Consider the following 19,012-nt stretch of genomic DNA (forward strand, 5'->3'; position numbering starts at 1 on the left):
TCTGCCCCAGGTCAATTTGTAATAAAAAAAGGACATCAAATTCTAGATTTTCATGTTAAAAGATGGTCGCCATGAAGAACTGATTTAATATTGCAGAAACTTCCAACAAACGGTGGCAACAACTGGATAAATTATGGTACATGTACATAAAACACATGGAGTCACTAAAACATGATGATACTTAAAACTATTTGCAATAGGGAAAAACATTTACGATGCAATATTCAGTGAAAGCAGGTGGCTAAAAGTGTATTTGCATTTTTAGAATCTGCAACAATAAGCATCCACATGGACAATGACCTGATGAGACCATGGGGAGAAAAGCATTTGATGGCTCAGTCTGATAGATTTGTTTTTGTTTTTTTTCTTTAAAAAGCTTTATCATTGATGTTGCAATTTTGATACAATGGATGAAAATCAGGATACCAAGAGAACATGCTCAGTAAGTTTCAGAAGCTAGTGTTTCTAGTACAAAATTATGTTGAAAATAAACCAGTTTCATCACAGTTATTTTATTTATCATTGGAATAGGTATTTCTTCTAAAAAATTATTTTAAAATATAATCTTTTTATAAAAATTGAAAACTGTGGTAATTTACTTTTTCCCTTAAGATTCTGAGCATTGGAAGTTTACTTCAAAGAAAAAAGAAAATGCCTGTGCCTTGCATTTGACCTGGGTGATTGATTATAAACTCAAGGAACAGAGACAAGCCAGACGTGGCTACCTGAATTGTGTGGTTTTCTGGTGTTGTCTTCTGTTTTGTTTTTTTTTGTTTTTGGAAACAAAGACTGCCCCTGAGCTAACATCTGTGCCAGCCTTCCTCTTTTTGTATGTGGGATGCCACCACAGCATGGCCTGATGAGCTGTGTGTAGGTCCACACGCGGGATCTAAACCTGTGAACCCTGGGCTGCCAAAGCAGAGCGTGTGAACTTTGCTGTGCTGTGGGGCCGGCCCCCGGTGTTTCCTTTTATCTCTGATTCAGACCGTACCTGGCATGACGGCAGCATGTGAGCAAGGACAATCCCGACGTGGCCCTGAGAGGCAGAAGAAGAAACAAGTTAACGCTGTCCCTCAGGCTTCTGCTCACTCTGTGGTGACAATCTTGCCAAATACAAACACGACCCTGACTGGAGCACATTTAAGTCACAGAGTCATGGAAATGTCAAGGAGAACACAGGAGAGCCATAATACCCCGCCGCTGCAGAAGTCCACGATCCTGTCCCCAGGCCTGGCCTGATGTGTCACCACGTAGACTAGGTTGTTCAACTGCTGCTGCTTCCTCAGCGCTCGGTCACTGGACATCTTCCCTGGAAGCACAGAGAGGAAGAGCGTGGAGCGCCACGTACTGTGATGGACGGAGAAGATGCTTGTAGAGCAGACCCCGCACACAGGAGGGGAATGCATACACCAACGACAAGTTCCCTATAACCCACCACGAGAGGGCGAGGGGCCAGAACCCTAAGATAAACCCTATTTTTGCATATTTCTACTTTTATTCCTATCCAAGTTTTCTTCCATTGACAGAAAAATCTATGAAAAGATGTCTTCTAAACAGAGGAAACAGCAAGTGAAACATTAAGTTCAGAGTCTTAAACAAGGAAAGTGTTCAATAAATGTCTGCTGGATGAATAAAAAGGAACAGCAACAGTCTCCTCCCTCTAGCCCTCTCAGAGACACACGGTAGAGATCACCCGGTTCAACACATTGCTCAAGTCCCTGTGGAAAACAGAGCTCTATAATCAGTGAAAACATTTTTATCATCTACCTGGCACATCCCTGAACTCTCAGCTCTTCTGGTTAGACACCTGGAACACAGGTGTTACCCTGTCTGAAACACATCAGTGGTTACCGGAGTTAGAGAGGAACTGGATTTTCTCATTTCTGCTTTGAAGTTTCCTTTCCTCATGAGTCAGATACAGAAATTTAATGCAATTAGAGATTAAAGATAGGGCATTTCCAAGTACAAAATGCCTTCGGCCTAGTAGCATGAAAACATCTTAACTTTCCTTTCAAAACCACTAGTTAAGTTCATGAAAATATCTTCAGAAGAATGAATGAAATTACTTGTTTTTACATATTTTAAGTGCATGTTTTATAAGAGCAAGATTAAGAAAATGTAAGAAAGCAGATTTCAGCGATATAGATAAAAGGAGAAACCCAGATAATCTTTTTGGCTTGATCAAAAATTATTTACAGGGCCGGTCCCGTGGCCGAGTGGTTAAGTCCGAGCACTCCGCTTCGGCGTCCCAGGGTTTTGCTGGTTCAGATCCTGGGTTCAGAGATGGCACCGCTCATCAGGCCTCCTTGAGGCGGCGTCCCACATGCCACAACTAGACGATCCACAACTAAAATATACAACTATGTAGTGGAGGGATTTAGGGAGAAAAGGCAGAAAGAAAGAAAAAAAAAAAAGATTGGCAATGGTTGTTAGCTCAGGCGCCAATCTTTCAAAAAAAAAAAAATCATTTACAGATACCAAGGTTTCCCTGCTCCATTTTCACAGAAAAATAGCATGGCTTTTTTTTTTTCTTCTCTTTCCTGTTTTCCTTCTTTCTTATGTTACTAAATTAAATAAAAACATTGGGAAAATTTCATTTTAGGAAAAAACAGAAAATATGGATATAAAAGATCTATAGGAGAAACAAATATCCATAAACTCATCATTCAGAGGCAATATTTTTGTATATATTTACTTCCAGCCATACGCATAAATTCAAAGTTTTATATACAGCACATAAAACATTCTATTATAACTCTTTGCATGTCAGTGTGTTTGTGTCTACACCACAAGTTTTAATGGCTACACAGTACTCCATGGCCTCCGCTGACACCATACACCATACCTTCCGTAACCAGCTTCTTAGGTAATGACGTGTCATCACCAGACAGCTGAATCTTTGTGAACATTCTTAATTATTTAGCATGGCCTACTGTGAATGTCAAACATGAAGAGCATTTAAATCAATAGTCTGGTGACTTCATTTGTGAACACAGTTTCATGTAGCTTTAAAAAGAACTGTTTCCATTTTTCTCTAATAACATAATTGTAAAAAATTTAAACAGAGTAAGTGAAAGCTCCTGTCATTCTATCTTTCATGGATAACCACTCTCAAGAAATTTTATTATGACCATTTTCAAACACATAACAAAGCTGAAAGAATCTTATAGTGGACGCTTCTATACCCTCTATCTAGATTCCACCATTAACAACTTACTATACTTGGTTTATCACACTTCTACCCATCTATCCATCCCTCTATCCATCCATTTATAAGTCCACCTTATTTTTTTACGGCAATGTAGTTCTGATTTGGAGGAGGAAGAATAAGAACAAAGAGGAGGCGGAATGGGGAGAAAGAGGCAAAAAAGAAAAGCACCTTTGAGCCCTTGGGAGAGCTAGAGTCACAAATGGTGCTACTGAGTGGAGCCACCAAGAGCAAGGAACAAGCAGAAGCATTTCTGTTTTTGCTCTGTTTGTGAATTTCTTAACAATTCTCAGGTAAGGACTTTCACAAAAGAAAGTCAAAGGAATTATCATTTGTTTAGAATAAGGAGACAAGAAAATAAAATGTATAAATGGAGTAGGTAATAGCAAGTTCTGTACTATATTTCTATTAGAGATTTAGAATTACCTGACTTTCTTAGGTCTGTTTTAAAAGCAAACGTTGATAAAGATCTGTTTTTCTTGCTAAGGGTGCATCTTTGCACGTAAAGAATCCATGCTGAAGTGAAGGCTGAAGGCACAGAGCTACTTTTCAGGGTTGTGTTTAAGTAGAGAGACTATCAACCTACACATAACAGTCACAGATTGAGCTAAAAATATAGCAGCAAGAGGCCCAGATGCTTTATGGAAAAATTGTCTCCAATAAAGCATTCCTCCTCCCCATTCCAGTTTTACAAATATTATGAAGCTCCTGGAAACATGAGCAGCATCTCAAATACACTGAACAAGGTAAGAAAGTCATTATTTTGAGATATGGTGTTAATTTAAAAATCAAATCTTACTTTCTATTTATAACCAATATTCTTGTGCCTAAGACATTATAATCTATTTTTAGTTTGACTAAAAATGGTGGTTCTTTAGGTATCATCATCAAAAAAGAAACCCAAGAATCAAATAGTTTAATACAAATGATCTCATTTGTTCTGTGATGTAATTCCACCACAATGGGGTCTTTTTCTTGTCTAATTCAAGTTACGAAGAACCTGATTATTTAGACAACTTCAATGTTGTTTGCATTGCCCAGAAAGAAAGTACAAGGGTAAAAGAGCCAATTTTTAAGCTAAGGAAGAGCCATATTAGAACACTAGCATTTTTGGCCAGTGCAAATCATCAAATAAGGCAAAAAAAAAACAAGAAAAAAACATCCACACCAAACCCAAAACAAAAAAACAAACCATGGATGGAAAATGTGCACACGCACAGCCAGGACAGCTGCTCAGTCTAGTAAACCATGGATGGAAAATGTGCACACGCACAGCCAGGACAGCTGCTCAGTCTAGTAAACAAACCATGGATGGAAAATGTGCACACGTACAGCCAGGACAGCTGCTCAGTCTAGTAAACAAACCATGGATGGAAAATGTGCACACGCACAGCCAGGACAGCTGCTCAGTCTAGTAAACAAACCATGGATGGAAAATGTGCACACGTACAGCCAGGACAGCTGCTCAGTCTAGTAAACCATGGATGGAAAATGTGCACACGTACAGCCAGGACAGCTGCTCAGTCTAGTAAACCATGGATGGAAAATGTGCACACGCACAGCCAGGACAGCTGCTCAGTCTAGTAAACAAACCATGGATGGAAAATGTGCACACGTACAGCCAGGACAGCTGCTCAGTCTAGTAAACAAACCATGGATGGAAAATGTGCACACGTACAGCCAGGACAGCAGCTCAGTCTAGTAAACAAACCATGGATGGAAAATGTGCACACGTACAGCCAGGACAGCTGCTCAGTCTAGTAAACCATGGATGGAAAATGTGCACACGCACAGCCAGGACAGCTGCTCAGTCTAGTAAACAAACCATGGATGGAAAATGTGCACAAGTACAGCCAGGACAGCTGCTCAGTCTAGTAAACCATGGATGGAAAATGTGCACACGCACAGCCAGGACAGCTGCTCAGTCTAGTAAACAAACCATGGATGGAAAATGTGCACACGCACAGCCAGGACAGCTGCTCAGTCTAGTAAACAAACCATGGATGGAAAATGTGCACACGCACAGCCAGGACAGCTGCTCAGTCTAGTAAACTAACCATGGATGGAAAATGTGCACACGTACAGCCAGGACAGCTGCTCAGTCTAGTAAACAAACCATGGATGGAAAATGTGCACACGTACAGCCAGGACAGCTGCTCAGTCTAGTAAACCATGGATGGAAAATGTGCACACGCACAGCCAGGACAGCTGCTCAGTCTAGTAAACCATGGATGGAAAATGTGCACACGCACAGCCAGGACAGCTGCTCAGTCTAGTAAACAAACCATGGATGGAAAATGTGCACACGCACAGCCAGGACAGCTGCTCAGTCTAGTAAACAAACCATGGATGGAAAATGTGCACACGTACAGCCAGGACAGCTGCTCAGTCTAGTAAACCATGGATGGAAAATGTGCACACGCACAGCCAGGACAGCTGCTCAGTCTAGTAAACCATGGATGGAAAATGTGCACACGCACAGCCAGGACAGCTGCTCAGTCTAGCAAACCATGCTCAAGATCAGGCAGCTCTTAATTTTTTTGTTTCTGAGTCTGAAGCAACAAAGTACCTTGAATGTTATAACTTACTGGTAGAAGAAGAATGGTTGGGTGCTTTGATACATATTAGAGTTCTTTTTCTTTTGATAAGGAAGATTGTGGCTGAGCTAACATCTGTGCCAGTCTTCCTCTTTTTGTATGTGGGATGCCATCACAGCATGGCTTGATGAGTGGTGTGTAGGTCCACACCCGAGATTCAAACCTGTGAACCCTGGGCTGCCAAAGCAGAGCAGAGGAACTTAACCACTACACCACCAGGCTGGCCCTCTAGAGTTCTTGACTAAAGACTGGTTTGCTGTTTTGTTTTCAAAGTATTTCCTTGAGATATAGCACACTAAGCACACTCCACAAATTTTTAAAAAATATAATTAAAGATAAAGACAAAGAAAAAGGCTTAAACTAATGGTTTAGAGATTTTTAAAATGTGTTTTGTTTGGGAAGCCATAAAATCAAGAGAGCAAGAGTAAATTTCAACAGAGACGGATGTAGTAGAGATGTTCTCTTCTAGAGAAGGCGCAAGACAACTGAATAGACAAGGTGGCACTGATAGGACCTTTGGCAGGTGAGGGAAGGTGACAACCACAAATTTTAGTATTTTCAAAGGCCTGAGTAACAACATTAAGACAAGCTGATGAACGATCACTTCTGCTCTACAGGGCAATGAACAGTGAAGCCAGGTTCCATGCCCAGGGTCGCCACGGTTCAGGTGCTTGGCATAGTCACTGAGGCACTGCTATACGGCTAGTACTTGCTATATGCTGAGGACACATCTCAATGAGTAAGACAGGGTCCTGTCCTTAAGGAGGTAGGAGGGTACCTAAGAAGATGGTAAGGGTGTTCATTATGTGCAAGGGTCTGTTCACTGAAGCTAAAGGACTGATTGTTTCAGACATCACAGAGGGCTTTACAGAAACAGAGTCTTTAAGGAGGAACAGAAACTTGGTAGATACAATGGGCTGGAGAAAGCATGCTAAAAATGAGATGGCATATTTAGGGGAAAACTGCAATTAGCTCATTTGTGCCTGAAAATGAGGACTGAAGGGGAAGTGGCAGAACCTAAGATAGACCTGAAACATGGGCAGGGCCAGATGAGAAAGAGCAATGCTCATCATTTTGCCTCTCTGTGCTCTAGAGAAAACACGACCTTGCTTTACTATTTAATGCCTAGAGGTGCTTAGTGACAAGACCCATGGGAACAGACAGTACTGTGACTTTTATATTACTACACACTAAGGAGGTTCTTTCATAATGCCAGCCTGCGTCATTTTTATTCTGGATAGAGTATATCCTCAAATTAGTTTGGATTATTAATAAAATTACCTGGAACATTCAACCTTAACTGGTACTAATGCCATTAATGGATTTAATTAAGAAAATGAAATTGAATAAATCAAACCGGTTGAATCATTCTGAAACCCGCTGTGCTGGGTGGAGGAAGCCCTAGACTCCTTGCTGGATCCTCGTGGCACGTCCTTCCAGGCTCGTCATCCCATGGCACACTCTGCAACGCCAGGCTCACCAGCACCTGTCTCTGTGGCATAGCTCATCACGAGCATGCTTTTCCTGGGTATGTTACTAGAGTTCCTTCCAAATGGACCTATGAAAATATCTCTCCTTGCTGAAAATACCTTTAAAGGCTCCCCTCTGCCTTAAGAAAACAAGTTTCACTTCTTGGCAAGCAAGCAAGGCCTTTAATGATTAGGGCCCTGTCAATCTGCTAACCTCATCTTTGCTGCATTCACATATATCCCTTCTATTCCAGCCTCTGGATAACAGGTGGTTCCTTGGATTTATCACGTCAGTGAGTTGGCGGCTCTATAAATCTGCTCCTTTTGCTTGAAACCTATTTTCTTGCTTCAGAACCTCAGGAACCCTACCACCTTTCCTCACCCTTGGCTGCAATTACATGTATTATTTTGTGATAAATTTTTTAAAAAGAGAAACAAGTTACTTTTTCGAATTCTTTGTTACCATCTAAAAGAACTAATGTTTTACACGATAAAGCCTGTTAGTGTCAACTACTGAAAAATTTTCTTATTATAAAATGACATCTAGGCATAATTCATTACAACTACTACCAAAAAGCGCCATTAGCTGAAATTGCTTCTGTTTCTCTAAAACAGATACGGATGATTTTTCTGGAACCACATAAGCTTGGGCCCAGGTAAATGAGGAGAGTGTGTGGAGACTGACAGGGACATGACCAGTGCCCAGCACGAGTGTAATGAAGGGGTTTTCTCTGCATGATGACTTACGTGCATTTAAAGGCAGCATGCTAACTTTGCAGGTACTAAGTATGAAAACAAGTCAGAAATCAAGTCTGTGCCCGTATTTGTTGAACTAGTAAAAGAAGTCAAGTATGAAACAGTGTTTTGGGGGGGGATGGAAACGTTTCTGAAAACTTTTGGGAGGGAGTTAAGAAAGCAGCCATTTAAAGCTACATCAAAAGCTAGAAAGGCAGGAGAAAATTCCAAAAGAAACTCCTGAGAAGATGCACAAAACTGAGCACCAACGTAAAGTTTATACTGTATTTTAAATTCTGGAGACAACTGGTTGGAAATACTAAAAACTGGTGGCACAGTGGTTAAGTTCGCATTCTCTGCTTCTGCGGCCTGGGGTTTGTGGGTTTGGATCCCGGGCACGGACATACACCTCACTCATCAAGCCATGCTGTGGCAGTGTCCCATATACAAAATAGAGTATGACTGGCACAGATGTCAGCTCAGCGACATCTTCCTCACCAAAAAACCCCACAAACAAACAAAATTAAACTGAAAACTCAGAATAGTCCTTCTGATTTACATTTTTTAAATCCAGTTGCAGGCTGGCATCACTAGCCCTCTTAGCCAGGCCGACCTCAGAGTGACTATATTCCTACAACAGTGGGTATTAAGCATCTGAGCCCTTTCCCTCTCCCCATCCCCAGCCCATTCACACACCCCATGGTGCAGTCTGTGAAATCAACAACAGTGCAACAGTGTGATGGCACTTTCACTGATAGTTTGGTTATATATACTATTAGAGTTGTCAATAATGATTAACTAGAAATTCAAAGTGCTAAAAGAGGCCAATTTATTTCTCTCTAAATTGAGGAATAATGATCTCATAAATATTTTTCTCAATCAATCATTCAACCAATGAATCAACCAACTGACTTGATCTATCTAGAACTGTGCTAGACAATGTTAGGAAGACAAGATGGGTAACACTTGGTTTCTGTCCTTAATGAACTTATCCTTTCTTTAAGTAGTACGAAAACATTAGCCTTGAGCTTAGAAAATATATTTTATAAACCACAATGTACATTTTTAATGACATTACCCTAACTTACAAAAATCCATCTATCTTTCCTCAAGTTTCTGAAATGATTGATAACAGTCTCTGTTTATATGATGCTTTGCAAGTCATTAAGCACTTGCATCTGTGACACATCATCCAACTTCACAACTCTGCCAGGCTGTTGAGGGGATGACACTTCCTTATCGTACAAGTGGGGATGCTGAGCACTGAGGAGGTCGCTCACAGGCGCGCGGCTGGTAAGCGAGACCAGGGACTGTAAGTAAGGACTTCTGCCTTCTGGTTCCGGCTTCCTTCCAACATGACCTGCTCTTTCTTAAATAGATGACTTACATAATGGTGATGTCAGAATTTCATGGCTGGTCCTTTTTTTTTGTGAGAGAATTCAAGGAAATGAGGTGCTTTCTATCAGGGAAATGAGGGCTTTCCTTAATAATTACATCTAAGGGGGAAAAAGTTAATTCTTCAGAATCAGTCACAAAATGAATTTTATTTCCATTTTTCCTCTAAATAAGATTACCAAGCACAGGTTTACCAGTAAAAATGATCAATTTATGTTTTGAACGTCAACATTTTAGAATATATCACAGGCATTATTTGGAGGTCTTGTACGTCACTCTGTTTAATGAATTGACCTTTGATTGTCACCTTTTCCAGAAAGAAATCATTTCCTCACCTTGGGCCTGTAGCAATCTTTTAGATTTTACAGAAAACTGACATGGGGAGGTTGAGCAATCAATTTGTTGCAACATCAGATTATCCAGGAGGAAAGAAATGAAAAAGATTGGGAAGATCTTTCATGTTACAGTACTGCAGATGGTGACTAAATATGGCATGCTCCTGCACCCTTCCACATCTGATCCCAGAACATCATTTTAGAAAACGATAACTAAAATATCTTTAGGTAAGATGCTGGGGGAAGAACAAAAGTTGAAGAAAGCACAGTCACATTATTTGCCAAATCAAAACTTCTGCTTTAGAAAAGCTTAGATATAGTGAATAGTGGAAATTTAAAAACCTCATTCTTGCTATTTTTTTCCTCTAAGATCAATAAAACATTTTCACTTCAGAATACCAGATCCCAGAGTTAATTGAACACATATATTTTCATTTCATTCAAATGACAGTTACACCACACAAAGTAAACATGACTTTGCCCTGGAATTTAGTGGGGGAAAAAAAGTTCACAGTATTTTCCAAGTTGCCCACAAGACCAAACTGAAATTCTTTAGAACAAAAAAGTTAACTCTAGAAAATAGTTTGTGAATTTATTTCTTCTCTCTCTTTTTCAGAGGCTTAAGTTAACAATAGTAAGGTATTTTAACAGTTTCATTAGCTTTTTGAGATCATTCAGGTAATCCTCAGATTGGCTTCCAATTTGGTGTGTTTCACAGTATTTAGGTCAAATGATACTCTAGGATCCCGAAATAGTGAGTGTTAACGTTCCCAGAGTCGAGTGACTTTAAACAATAGCGTCCTTTGTGCAGAGTGCTCAAAGCTCTACTACAATCTGACCCATAGGTTTTCTCATTTGATTTTTTCATATTTCATTTTGATTAGAAAAATGAAAATGGTGAATATCTAAGGTGACATGACCGCAAGTTCTCTGATAATATTAATACTATATTAATATACAGTATCATCATCAAGAGGTGGTGTCAAGGTCTGTTCTCTTGAATCTGGGCTCTATGACTGGTTGACCTGTGCAAAACAGAAGTGACACTGTGCCGTTTCTGGTAGCTTCCACTCCTGTCTTCTGAGATGCTTATTCTTGGAGCACGGCACCGTGTTTTAGGAAGCCAAGCCCCTCAGCTGATGCTGTGTGAGCAGACAGGCTTTCTCACCACGCCCTACCTAAGCTGCAGATTTGTGAATAAAATCAGTAATTCTTATTTAGGGGCACTAGGCTTTGTGGTGGTTATTTATGCAGCAATAGATCATCAGAACAACATCCTAACACTGGGCTTCTAAGGATTATCATCATCGAATAGTATTTATTAAAGCACCCACCTATACATGAAATGGTGCTGGATACTATGACAACAGCCAAGGTGGAGAACGGTTATTATACCTAAGAGCTAAGACTCCAAGGCCACAGTATTCATTATGAGTTACAAAGGGACTGTCGAAACCTCAAAGCCAGTCTTGAATTCCAGTCCTACTTCCCTTCTCTCTTTCTAATGGTCCTAAACCTCATGGGCCTAACTGTAAAGGATGTTGGGATCTCAGCAGTGAGGGATGGTTAAAAAAACAAAAAAAGAAGACTATGGGAACCAACACAACCAGGCACAGGTAGGGATGGGGACAGTGATCCAAATGAGTATTCAAAAGGGACCCAATCTGGACAAGTATTGATGTCCACGGGGGCCTAGCAACAGGAGTCTTTAGCTAGACATGAGTCTAGCAGCCAGTAGGGTTGAGAGACAGGAAGAAACACAAAGGGCTAGGAAGAGGAAGGATGTGCCACTGGGAACATGCGAGTGGCCAGGGCTTATCCCAAGTTACAAGAGACGACAGGTCTAAAAGAGCCAGGCTACACTGAATCCGTACCATTCGGGAGGTCTGGGTTTATGGGGAGACAGGTACGCTGTTCAGGGCCTGCGTAGAGCAAGGGAAGGCAGGAACAGACATTTTTCCTAAACCAGAATTTTGAATCTCCCTCCCTTTCTCCGATTCTTTCATTAAAACCTCTACAGAGTAGTTCATTAACTTATCCAACATTTTTTCAGTACGTCTTACATGTCTGACCTTGATCAGGGTGCTGGGACACAATGGAGAACAGGAGAGATTGTTCTGTTTCAGTGAAGGGAGTTTTGACAATAGAAAATTACATCAGGATATAGAAATAGAAAATTATAAATGATATGGAGTAAATTAAAATAGAACGATATGGTTGCAATGGACTTGGTGAATATTTAGATTAGGTAGTCAGGAAAAGCCTTTGTTACCACTGAGCAGGTAACAAGACTGAGATCTGCAGGATGAGAAGCCATCCATGGAAAACAAGAGAAAAAGCGCTGAGCGGTTAAGTTCGCATGCTCTGCTTCGGTGGCCCAGAGTTTGCCGGTTCAGAGCCTGGGTGTGGACCTATACATCACTTATCAGGCTACGCTGTGGGAGCATCCCACACAGAACTACTACGACTTACAACTGGGATATACACCTATGTACCGGAGCTTTGAGGAGGAAAAAAAAAAGGAGGAAGAGTGTCAACAGATACTAGCTCAGGGCCAATCTTGCTGACCAAAAATAAAAAATTAAAAAAAATAAAAAATAAAAGAAAAAGCACTCCATACAAAGGGAGCTGCTGAGGCAGTCTTCAGGAGAGGATGGGAGGTTGGAGGACAGTAACTGTAACTGCATATCTTTATCCACATCACTGATACACACCAAGTCACTAAAGGGACATTCTTATTTGCTGGCATTAGCGCTACTGAACGGTTACTATGGGCCAAGCATGTTTTATTTATTGTTTGAATCCATTGTCACGAGGTTGGTACTGTTACTCCAGTGTCTGATGAAGAAATGTGAACAAGAACAACAAAGCAACTTGCCTTGGTCACACAGTTACTCCATGGTGGGCCAGGGCAGGGTCTTGCCAGTCTCACTCCAGCGCCTGTGCTCCTGTCTACCACTCCAGGAATCACAAATCTTATCAGTAAAGTGGTTTTTTTTTAAGCTTTTTATTTTTTTGAAGATTGGCCCTAAGCTATTATCTGTTGACACTCTTCCTTTTTTCTTTTTTTCTCCCCAAAACTCCAGTGCATAGTTGTATATCCTAGTTGTAAGCCATTCTAGTTCTTCTCTCTGGGATGCTGCCACAGCATGGCCTGATAAGTGGTGTGTAGGTCCGTGCCCAGGACGCAAACCGGCAAAGCCCTGGCCGCCGAAGCGGAGCACGCAAACTTAACCAGTTGGCCATAGGGCTGGCCTTATTAGTTTTTGAACAGCACTCAAATATATACAGGACTTCCAGTTTATCTGCTAAGTATTAGTAAAGTTCACTGTCTTTTTAGAAAAAATAAACGGAACTTTTTTTCTATCTTAGTATGCATTATATTGCCTTCCCTGAGTGGTACAGATATATGTTTCACCTGTATTTTTGACACCAGAGAAATTTTCATTATTATTGAATAGCATTTTTTTGTATTTTGATAGTATATTTAATTTTAATCTCAAAATCAGCATGAAAGGCATGCTAAAGTCAATTTTTCAGCGAAATGGCATGTGGTGGGAGTGCTGGAGCTGAAGCATGTGTGTATAAATGAGTTTGATTTAGTTAAAGAAAAGTTACTCAGGACTTATCTTGGTGATTATTGTACATTCAGGGCAAGTGCCCATTTTGGTCACAACCAAAGTTCAATAAATACTAATACTCTTATGTCTTCACTGCTTAGACTTTTAAATGCAAAAGTAACAGCCAATAGCTGATTTGGAACTAGAAGGTATGCACAAGTGTACATACGCAAAATCAGCCAAATACCCAACCAGCCAAATAACCAAATAATCACAGCACTCTTGACATTTACTTGTTAAAGGAACGCTTCGTAGAGTCAGAGGATCCTCAAAAAGAATTTTCAGAAACTCAGAACAGAAAGAGCCTAGAGGTACATCTGAAATAATGTGTGATGGGTAAACTTTTCACACTAGAAGGACGTGTTTTCTCTCTCTCTCCTCTTTTGGTTTGAAATACCGTATCTACACCACCACCCAAGTCTACAGTTCAGCTGACACTGCTTTTGGAACTCTACATCAGATCTAGATCAGATTTTCCAGTTGCATCCTTAATATCTCTGTCTACACCACTAAGGGACCTCAAACCAAACCTGTCCAAAAGCCTAATTCATTTATCTTCCATCATGAAACCTGTTTCTTTTCTGGTGTCGTCTCTCTGTTAATGCTATCACCATCTGCCCTCAGTTCTCACTCTTACAGTAGTCTTTGAATTAATACTCTATATTCTCACCCTTTCATGCTCATTCTTCTAAAACTGCAAATATGTTCACGCTACTTCCCTTCCTGAAAGTCTTCAATGGCTCCCCACTGCTGATAGGATAGATTTTAAAACTGAGACTTCACTGTCCGGCCCAGCTCACTCCCTGCCACCCTTCTTACTCTCGCACTCTCCCCTTCTCTGGCCAGATGGAACTACCAGTCATTCTCCAAACACACCATGCTCTACCACCTTTCTGAGGTTTTAAACATATTACTTGCTTTGTCATGAATTCTGCTATTCATGATATATATTCCCAGAAATTACAAACTGTTTGTGGAACACTAGTCCCTTAAGATATTAAGAGATTTTTGGGAGGAAAAAAGTAGCTTCCACTATCAGGGAGCCTTAGGAAATTCATATATTATCCAATTTCTTGGAGAATCACAGTGCTTATTAGCATAGTACAGGCTCTAAGGAATCTCACTGTAGAAACATAGTGTTTCCTCAAATTCCTTGGTAACGAATGCCTTTACTATCTAATTCTCTTTAGGAATTATTTCAGGAACCCACTTCAGGAAACATTGCTTTATTCCACCTCTTTGCTTAAAGATGCCTACTCATCCTTCAAATTCGGTTCCAACGAATGCAGTGAGTCAACAGAGATATATACCAGATTCTTTAGACTGTGAACCCTTCCCTTCCACCTCATGACAACTGTATTTCCCAGGGACCTCCAGAAATTATTTAATGTAGAAAACCCAGTCACATGCTAGTTAGGCTCAAGTCACTGAGTCAGCAATAAAAAGAAATAAAAGGCATCAAAAACATTTTTTCTTGAAAGTGAGAGTTACAAAAGCTATGTTTAGAAGTTCAAAGACCTTAGCTATCATAGTATTTCTTCTTGAATATTAATTTAGAAAATGACAATATATTTAATGCAAACTTTTGAAATAGTCTGAGAACACAGTCATTAGTGTTTACCATAGTTAAAATAGATGCATTGTTTAATTATACACTGAAACAGCTAATTGCTTATGAGAACTCTTGAGGATAATGCTTAAAATTTAAATTTCTAGATACCCAATGAAATATACAATATAAATATCTAAATATCCTCCCTAATGAATAGCCCTAAAATCTGTCATCTGATGTTCAGCTTACAGACACGGTAGCATAAGGGGATTTATGAGTAAGGCCTATATATCCGCGTACCCACACAAAACAGGCATAGAAATGTCCTCACTCTTTAAAACAGGGATGCACATCTTGGTCACTACCAAGAACTGCTTAAATCAGATTTGAAGTCACGTATTTCCTCCCATTATTTAAATCCCACAAGTATGATACACAGAGAAACAAACATATAGAACAAAAAAACACCAGGAGATGGTGATTAATCAACATTTCCCATCAATTTTCATTAGGTTAATCTTATAAACATGTGATTAGTTTTTACTTTCAAGTTAATAAAAGAAGCCAGAACTTTCTCCCTTCATAAGCTAATAGCAAACAGGCAGACTTCCTAGAGAATTATGTAGGACATCAGAACAAATACTGTTGTACTGATGGGCTTTGAAATTCGTAAATGGATGATTTAGGAAAAGCCTTTATACTTTCATTTATAAAAAAGAAACAACACTAGGTTAACATACGAGAATTTTAGTTGCCTTTTAAGGATTACATATCCAAATACTGATGAAAAACGTATTGGGATTAGTAATGAGAAGCAGCAAAACTATAAATAATCCATCAATTTATACAACCTACAAAAACATAACTTCTTCGCTAGAGTATACTTTGAAACACTGTAAATAAGGTTTCAAGAGGAAAGAAGAGCAGTTACAAAACTAAAACTTTCACTAGAAATGGGCGAAAAAAACCATTTTCTTTCCATGACTGAAAGAAGAGTAAGAGGAATTCCAACATTCAATGAACATACTGACGGGGCGCCTGCTACGGGCTGAGCACTGCTCTAAGGGCTGGGGATGGAGCAGTCCCTGCTAGCGTGGGCACACTTTCAAATGGGGGTGGACGGATGATACGCACAAAACAAATCAACATACCTCACATCAGGTGCTAGAAGGAAAATACACAGAGCAGGGGACAATGAGTGAAGGGGCGGAGACTTACTTTAGACGGGACGATCTGAAAGGGCCTCTCTGATAGGCGACATTTGAGATGTGAAAGAAGTGATGGAGTGAGGTGTATAGATTATCTGGGAGAATAGTTTTCCAGACAAGTGGGTTAACAAATAGAGTTAGTAAACAGGACACTGGCAGAAGAAGATCAAAGAAGTGGCCAGGGGCCAGAGTATGCAAGGCTTTATAAAGTACGTAAGAACTTTGGCTTTTATTTTGATAGATGGATTCTGTGACATTATCTGACTTTTTAAAAAAGATTTCTATAGGCAAGCAAGGATAGAAGCAGGGAGTCTGAGAGGGACATTACAGCAATAGTCAAGGCCGGACAGGATGGTTGCTAGACAAGGAAAGAGGAAGCGAAGTGGTGAGAAGGGATTAGGTTTGGTATATGTTTTAAAATTAGACCTGACGGAATTTGCCAATGAATGGGATGCTGAGGGTAAAAGAAAGAGAAGAGTATGACTCCAGGCTCTGGGGCCTGAGTAACTAGAGGAATCCAGCTGCCACATGTTGAGTTGTGGTAGAGGTCTGAAGACTAGATCCTGAGGTTTTTCCACATTTAGAGGTTTGGAAGCTGAAGAAGACCCAGTAAAGGAGACTGATAAGTCACCCTACTGGTTTCTCAGAGGCCAACTAAAGAAAGTGTCTCAAGGAGACGGGAAGGATCAGTTCTGCTGAACGCAGCTGGCCTGCCAAGGGAACTCCGGACAGAGACTTGTCCTTCGGGTTTAGTCAGCGGCAGTCATTGGTGCCCTGACAACAGCAGTTTTGTTGGAGTCGTGGGGCAGAGCCTGACTGACTTGGCTTCGAGAGAGAGAAGGACAACTAATAAATGCACAAGGCATAATGGAAATAGGAAATCACCATTTTACAACGGCCATCGTAATAACTGATTAGGGTAAGAATCACCAATGGGTGCTAAGACCACTGGTGAAAAGCTACTGGGGAACAAGGTCTTCCCAGAAATTATTAATGATTCCAGAGGGAACAGTATCTCTACAAATGGAGAAGAAGCCTGAGAGGTAACCCATCACACTGACAGCATGCGCCCCCAGCGGTGGGCACTCAGGGATACAACAGCAACTCTGTAGCACTGCCAAAAATGTTTAAGAGTCATTTTATTGTAGATCTGCCAACAGGTCAGCCTCTATCTAATGAAGGAAAAGATAAATCCAAATTGAAGATATTCTGCAAGATAATTGGCCTAGAGTCTTAAAAAAAGTTAATATAATAAGAGAAAAAAAATTTAAAGGCCAGGGTTCTAGATTAAAGAAGATGAAAGATATATGACAACTAAAAGCATGTGTAATCCTTGAGTGGATACTGGATATTAAAAGAGAGAGAGAAAGAGGATTATGGAATAATTAGGAGAATGTGAATATGGTCAGTAAATTTGACAGTAAATTTTAAAATTAAAATTAAATTAATGTTAAGCAATTATTAGACTGTGGGTATACAGGAGAATACCCTTGCTTTTAGGAGATATATGAGGAAATGTCACAATGTCTGCAAGGAACTCTCAAATGGTTCAGAAAAAAATGAATATATTAAAGAGATAAGGTAAGACCAAATAGTAAAAATTGGTGAATCTATATGAAGGGTACATGGGTATTCATTGTTTACTTGCGCAACTTTTTAAAAACAGATTTGTAATTTTTTAACAAAAGATTGGGAGGAGAGTGGAGGAAGAGAAGATGAAAGTATAGATTTTTAAGGCATTTTTTTTAAAGGGGAGCAGGTAAATGGGGTGGTAGCTGTATGGGCTAAGTAGGGTAGTAGAGAGGATTTGAGAAAAATGGAAGATACTTTAGCATTTCTGTTACCTGATGCGCATGATCCAGGAGAAAAAGAGAAGCTACTGCGGGCATGAGGGGACGAGAGAGAGGCACAGTGAAAAGCTGGGCTTAAGTGGGAATCCAGCAGGAAGACCTGTCATCTGGAGGCAGAAGTGGGTGTGTGGGTTCATTTGCTGGTGGAAGCATATAGAAACTCTCCTGATAGTTTTTATTTTTAATCCATGAGTTAAGAGAGAAGGGGAGGAAGTACTGAAAGCTGGAAGAGAGAAGATGATATGAAATAGTTGTACATACTGAGTTGCCTCAGAAAATCTTATGTAAGGATTATTAGCACTAAGGACCCACTTCGTTCCACAAAGATCTAAATAATCATAAAGATGGAAGAAACCCTAGAACTCACTGTCTAATCCAGTCAGTTTATGGGCAAAGAAATGGTGATGTGGATGTCCTTTTATCGTTGATGGGTTGAGAGTAAGAGAAACACAATGTGGAGATCCTGAGCACGGTTCAGTGACCAAAGGTAGCAACAGCACTGAGAATAGAAACCATTTATTGGAGTCTTCCACATGGTAATACCATGCTAAGTACTTGTGCACTTTATCTCCTATATTGGGAAATACTTGTATAAAACTATACAGAAGGTATACCTTTTAACTTCCATTTTCCATATGAATAAAAGAGGTTCAAAAAGTTCAGATGCCATCTCCAAAGTCACACAGCAGTTTCATGAATGGATGGAATTTACGTTCACACTGCAGTTATCACAGTCTTGTTTTATGGGATTCTCAACGAGAGAACTCTATACTGACTCTATACCTCCTTGTACCTCGTGGATCTTAACACACGTTTACTGAATCAAACACTTCAGTAACCTGAAGCCTGTCAAGAAGAACCTGAAGACCATCCTGGGCACAGTGCTGACCATCACACGCATGAGGGGAAGGGGAGGTGAGGAGGCACAGCAGCAGACACCGACGGAGGGAGTACCACCCAGCATCAACCTCCTCTTCCTCCTCGGTTAAATACACAGAGGAGGCAAATCAGACTCAGTTCTGACTGACAGCAAAACATTTCTA

General features: G+C 40.2%; 1 protein-coding gene across 2 annotated transcripts in view; it reads right to left on the reverse strand.

Moving 5' to 3' along the window:
• Window positions 1-19,012, reverse strand: part of GSTCD (glutathione S-transferase C-terminal domain containing) — a 131,772-nt gene that overhangs the window by 24,844 nt on the left and 87,916 nt on the right. For both annotated transcript variants that reach the window (XR_011436786.1, XM_023636782.2), the window contains exons 6-7: window positions 1,194-1,309; window positions 992-1,036 (exon numbers count right to left, since the gene is read on the reverse strand). Coding sequence is in view for 1 of the 2 variants with exons in the window: in XM_023636782.2 (XP_023492550.1) it covers window positions 992-1,036; window positions 1,194-1,309 (161 nt within the window). In the remaining variant the exon portion in view is untranslated. The remainder of the gene's footprint in view (window positions 1-991; window positions 1,037-1,193; window positions 1,310-19,012) is intronic.

The sequence above is a fragment of the Equus caballus genome, chromosome 2, assembly GCF_041296265.1.
Source record: "Equus caballus isolate H_3958 breed thoroughbred chromosome 2, TB-T2T, whole genome shotgun sequence".
NCBI lineage: Eukaryota > Metazoa > Chordata > Mammalia > Perissodactyla > Equidae > Equus > Equus caballus.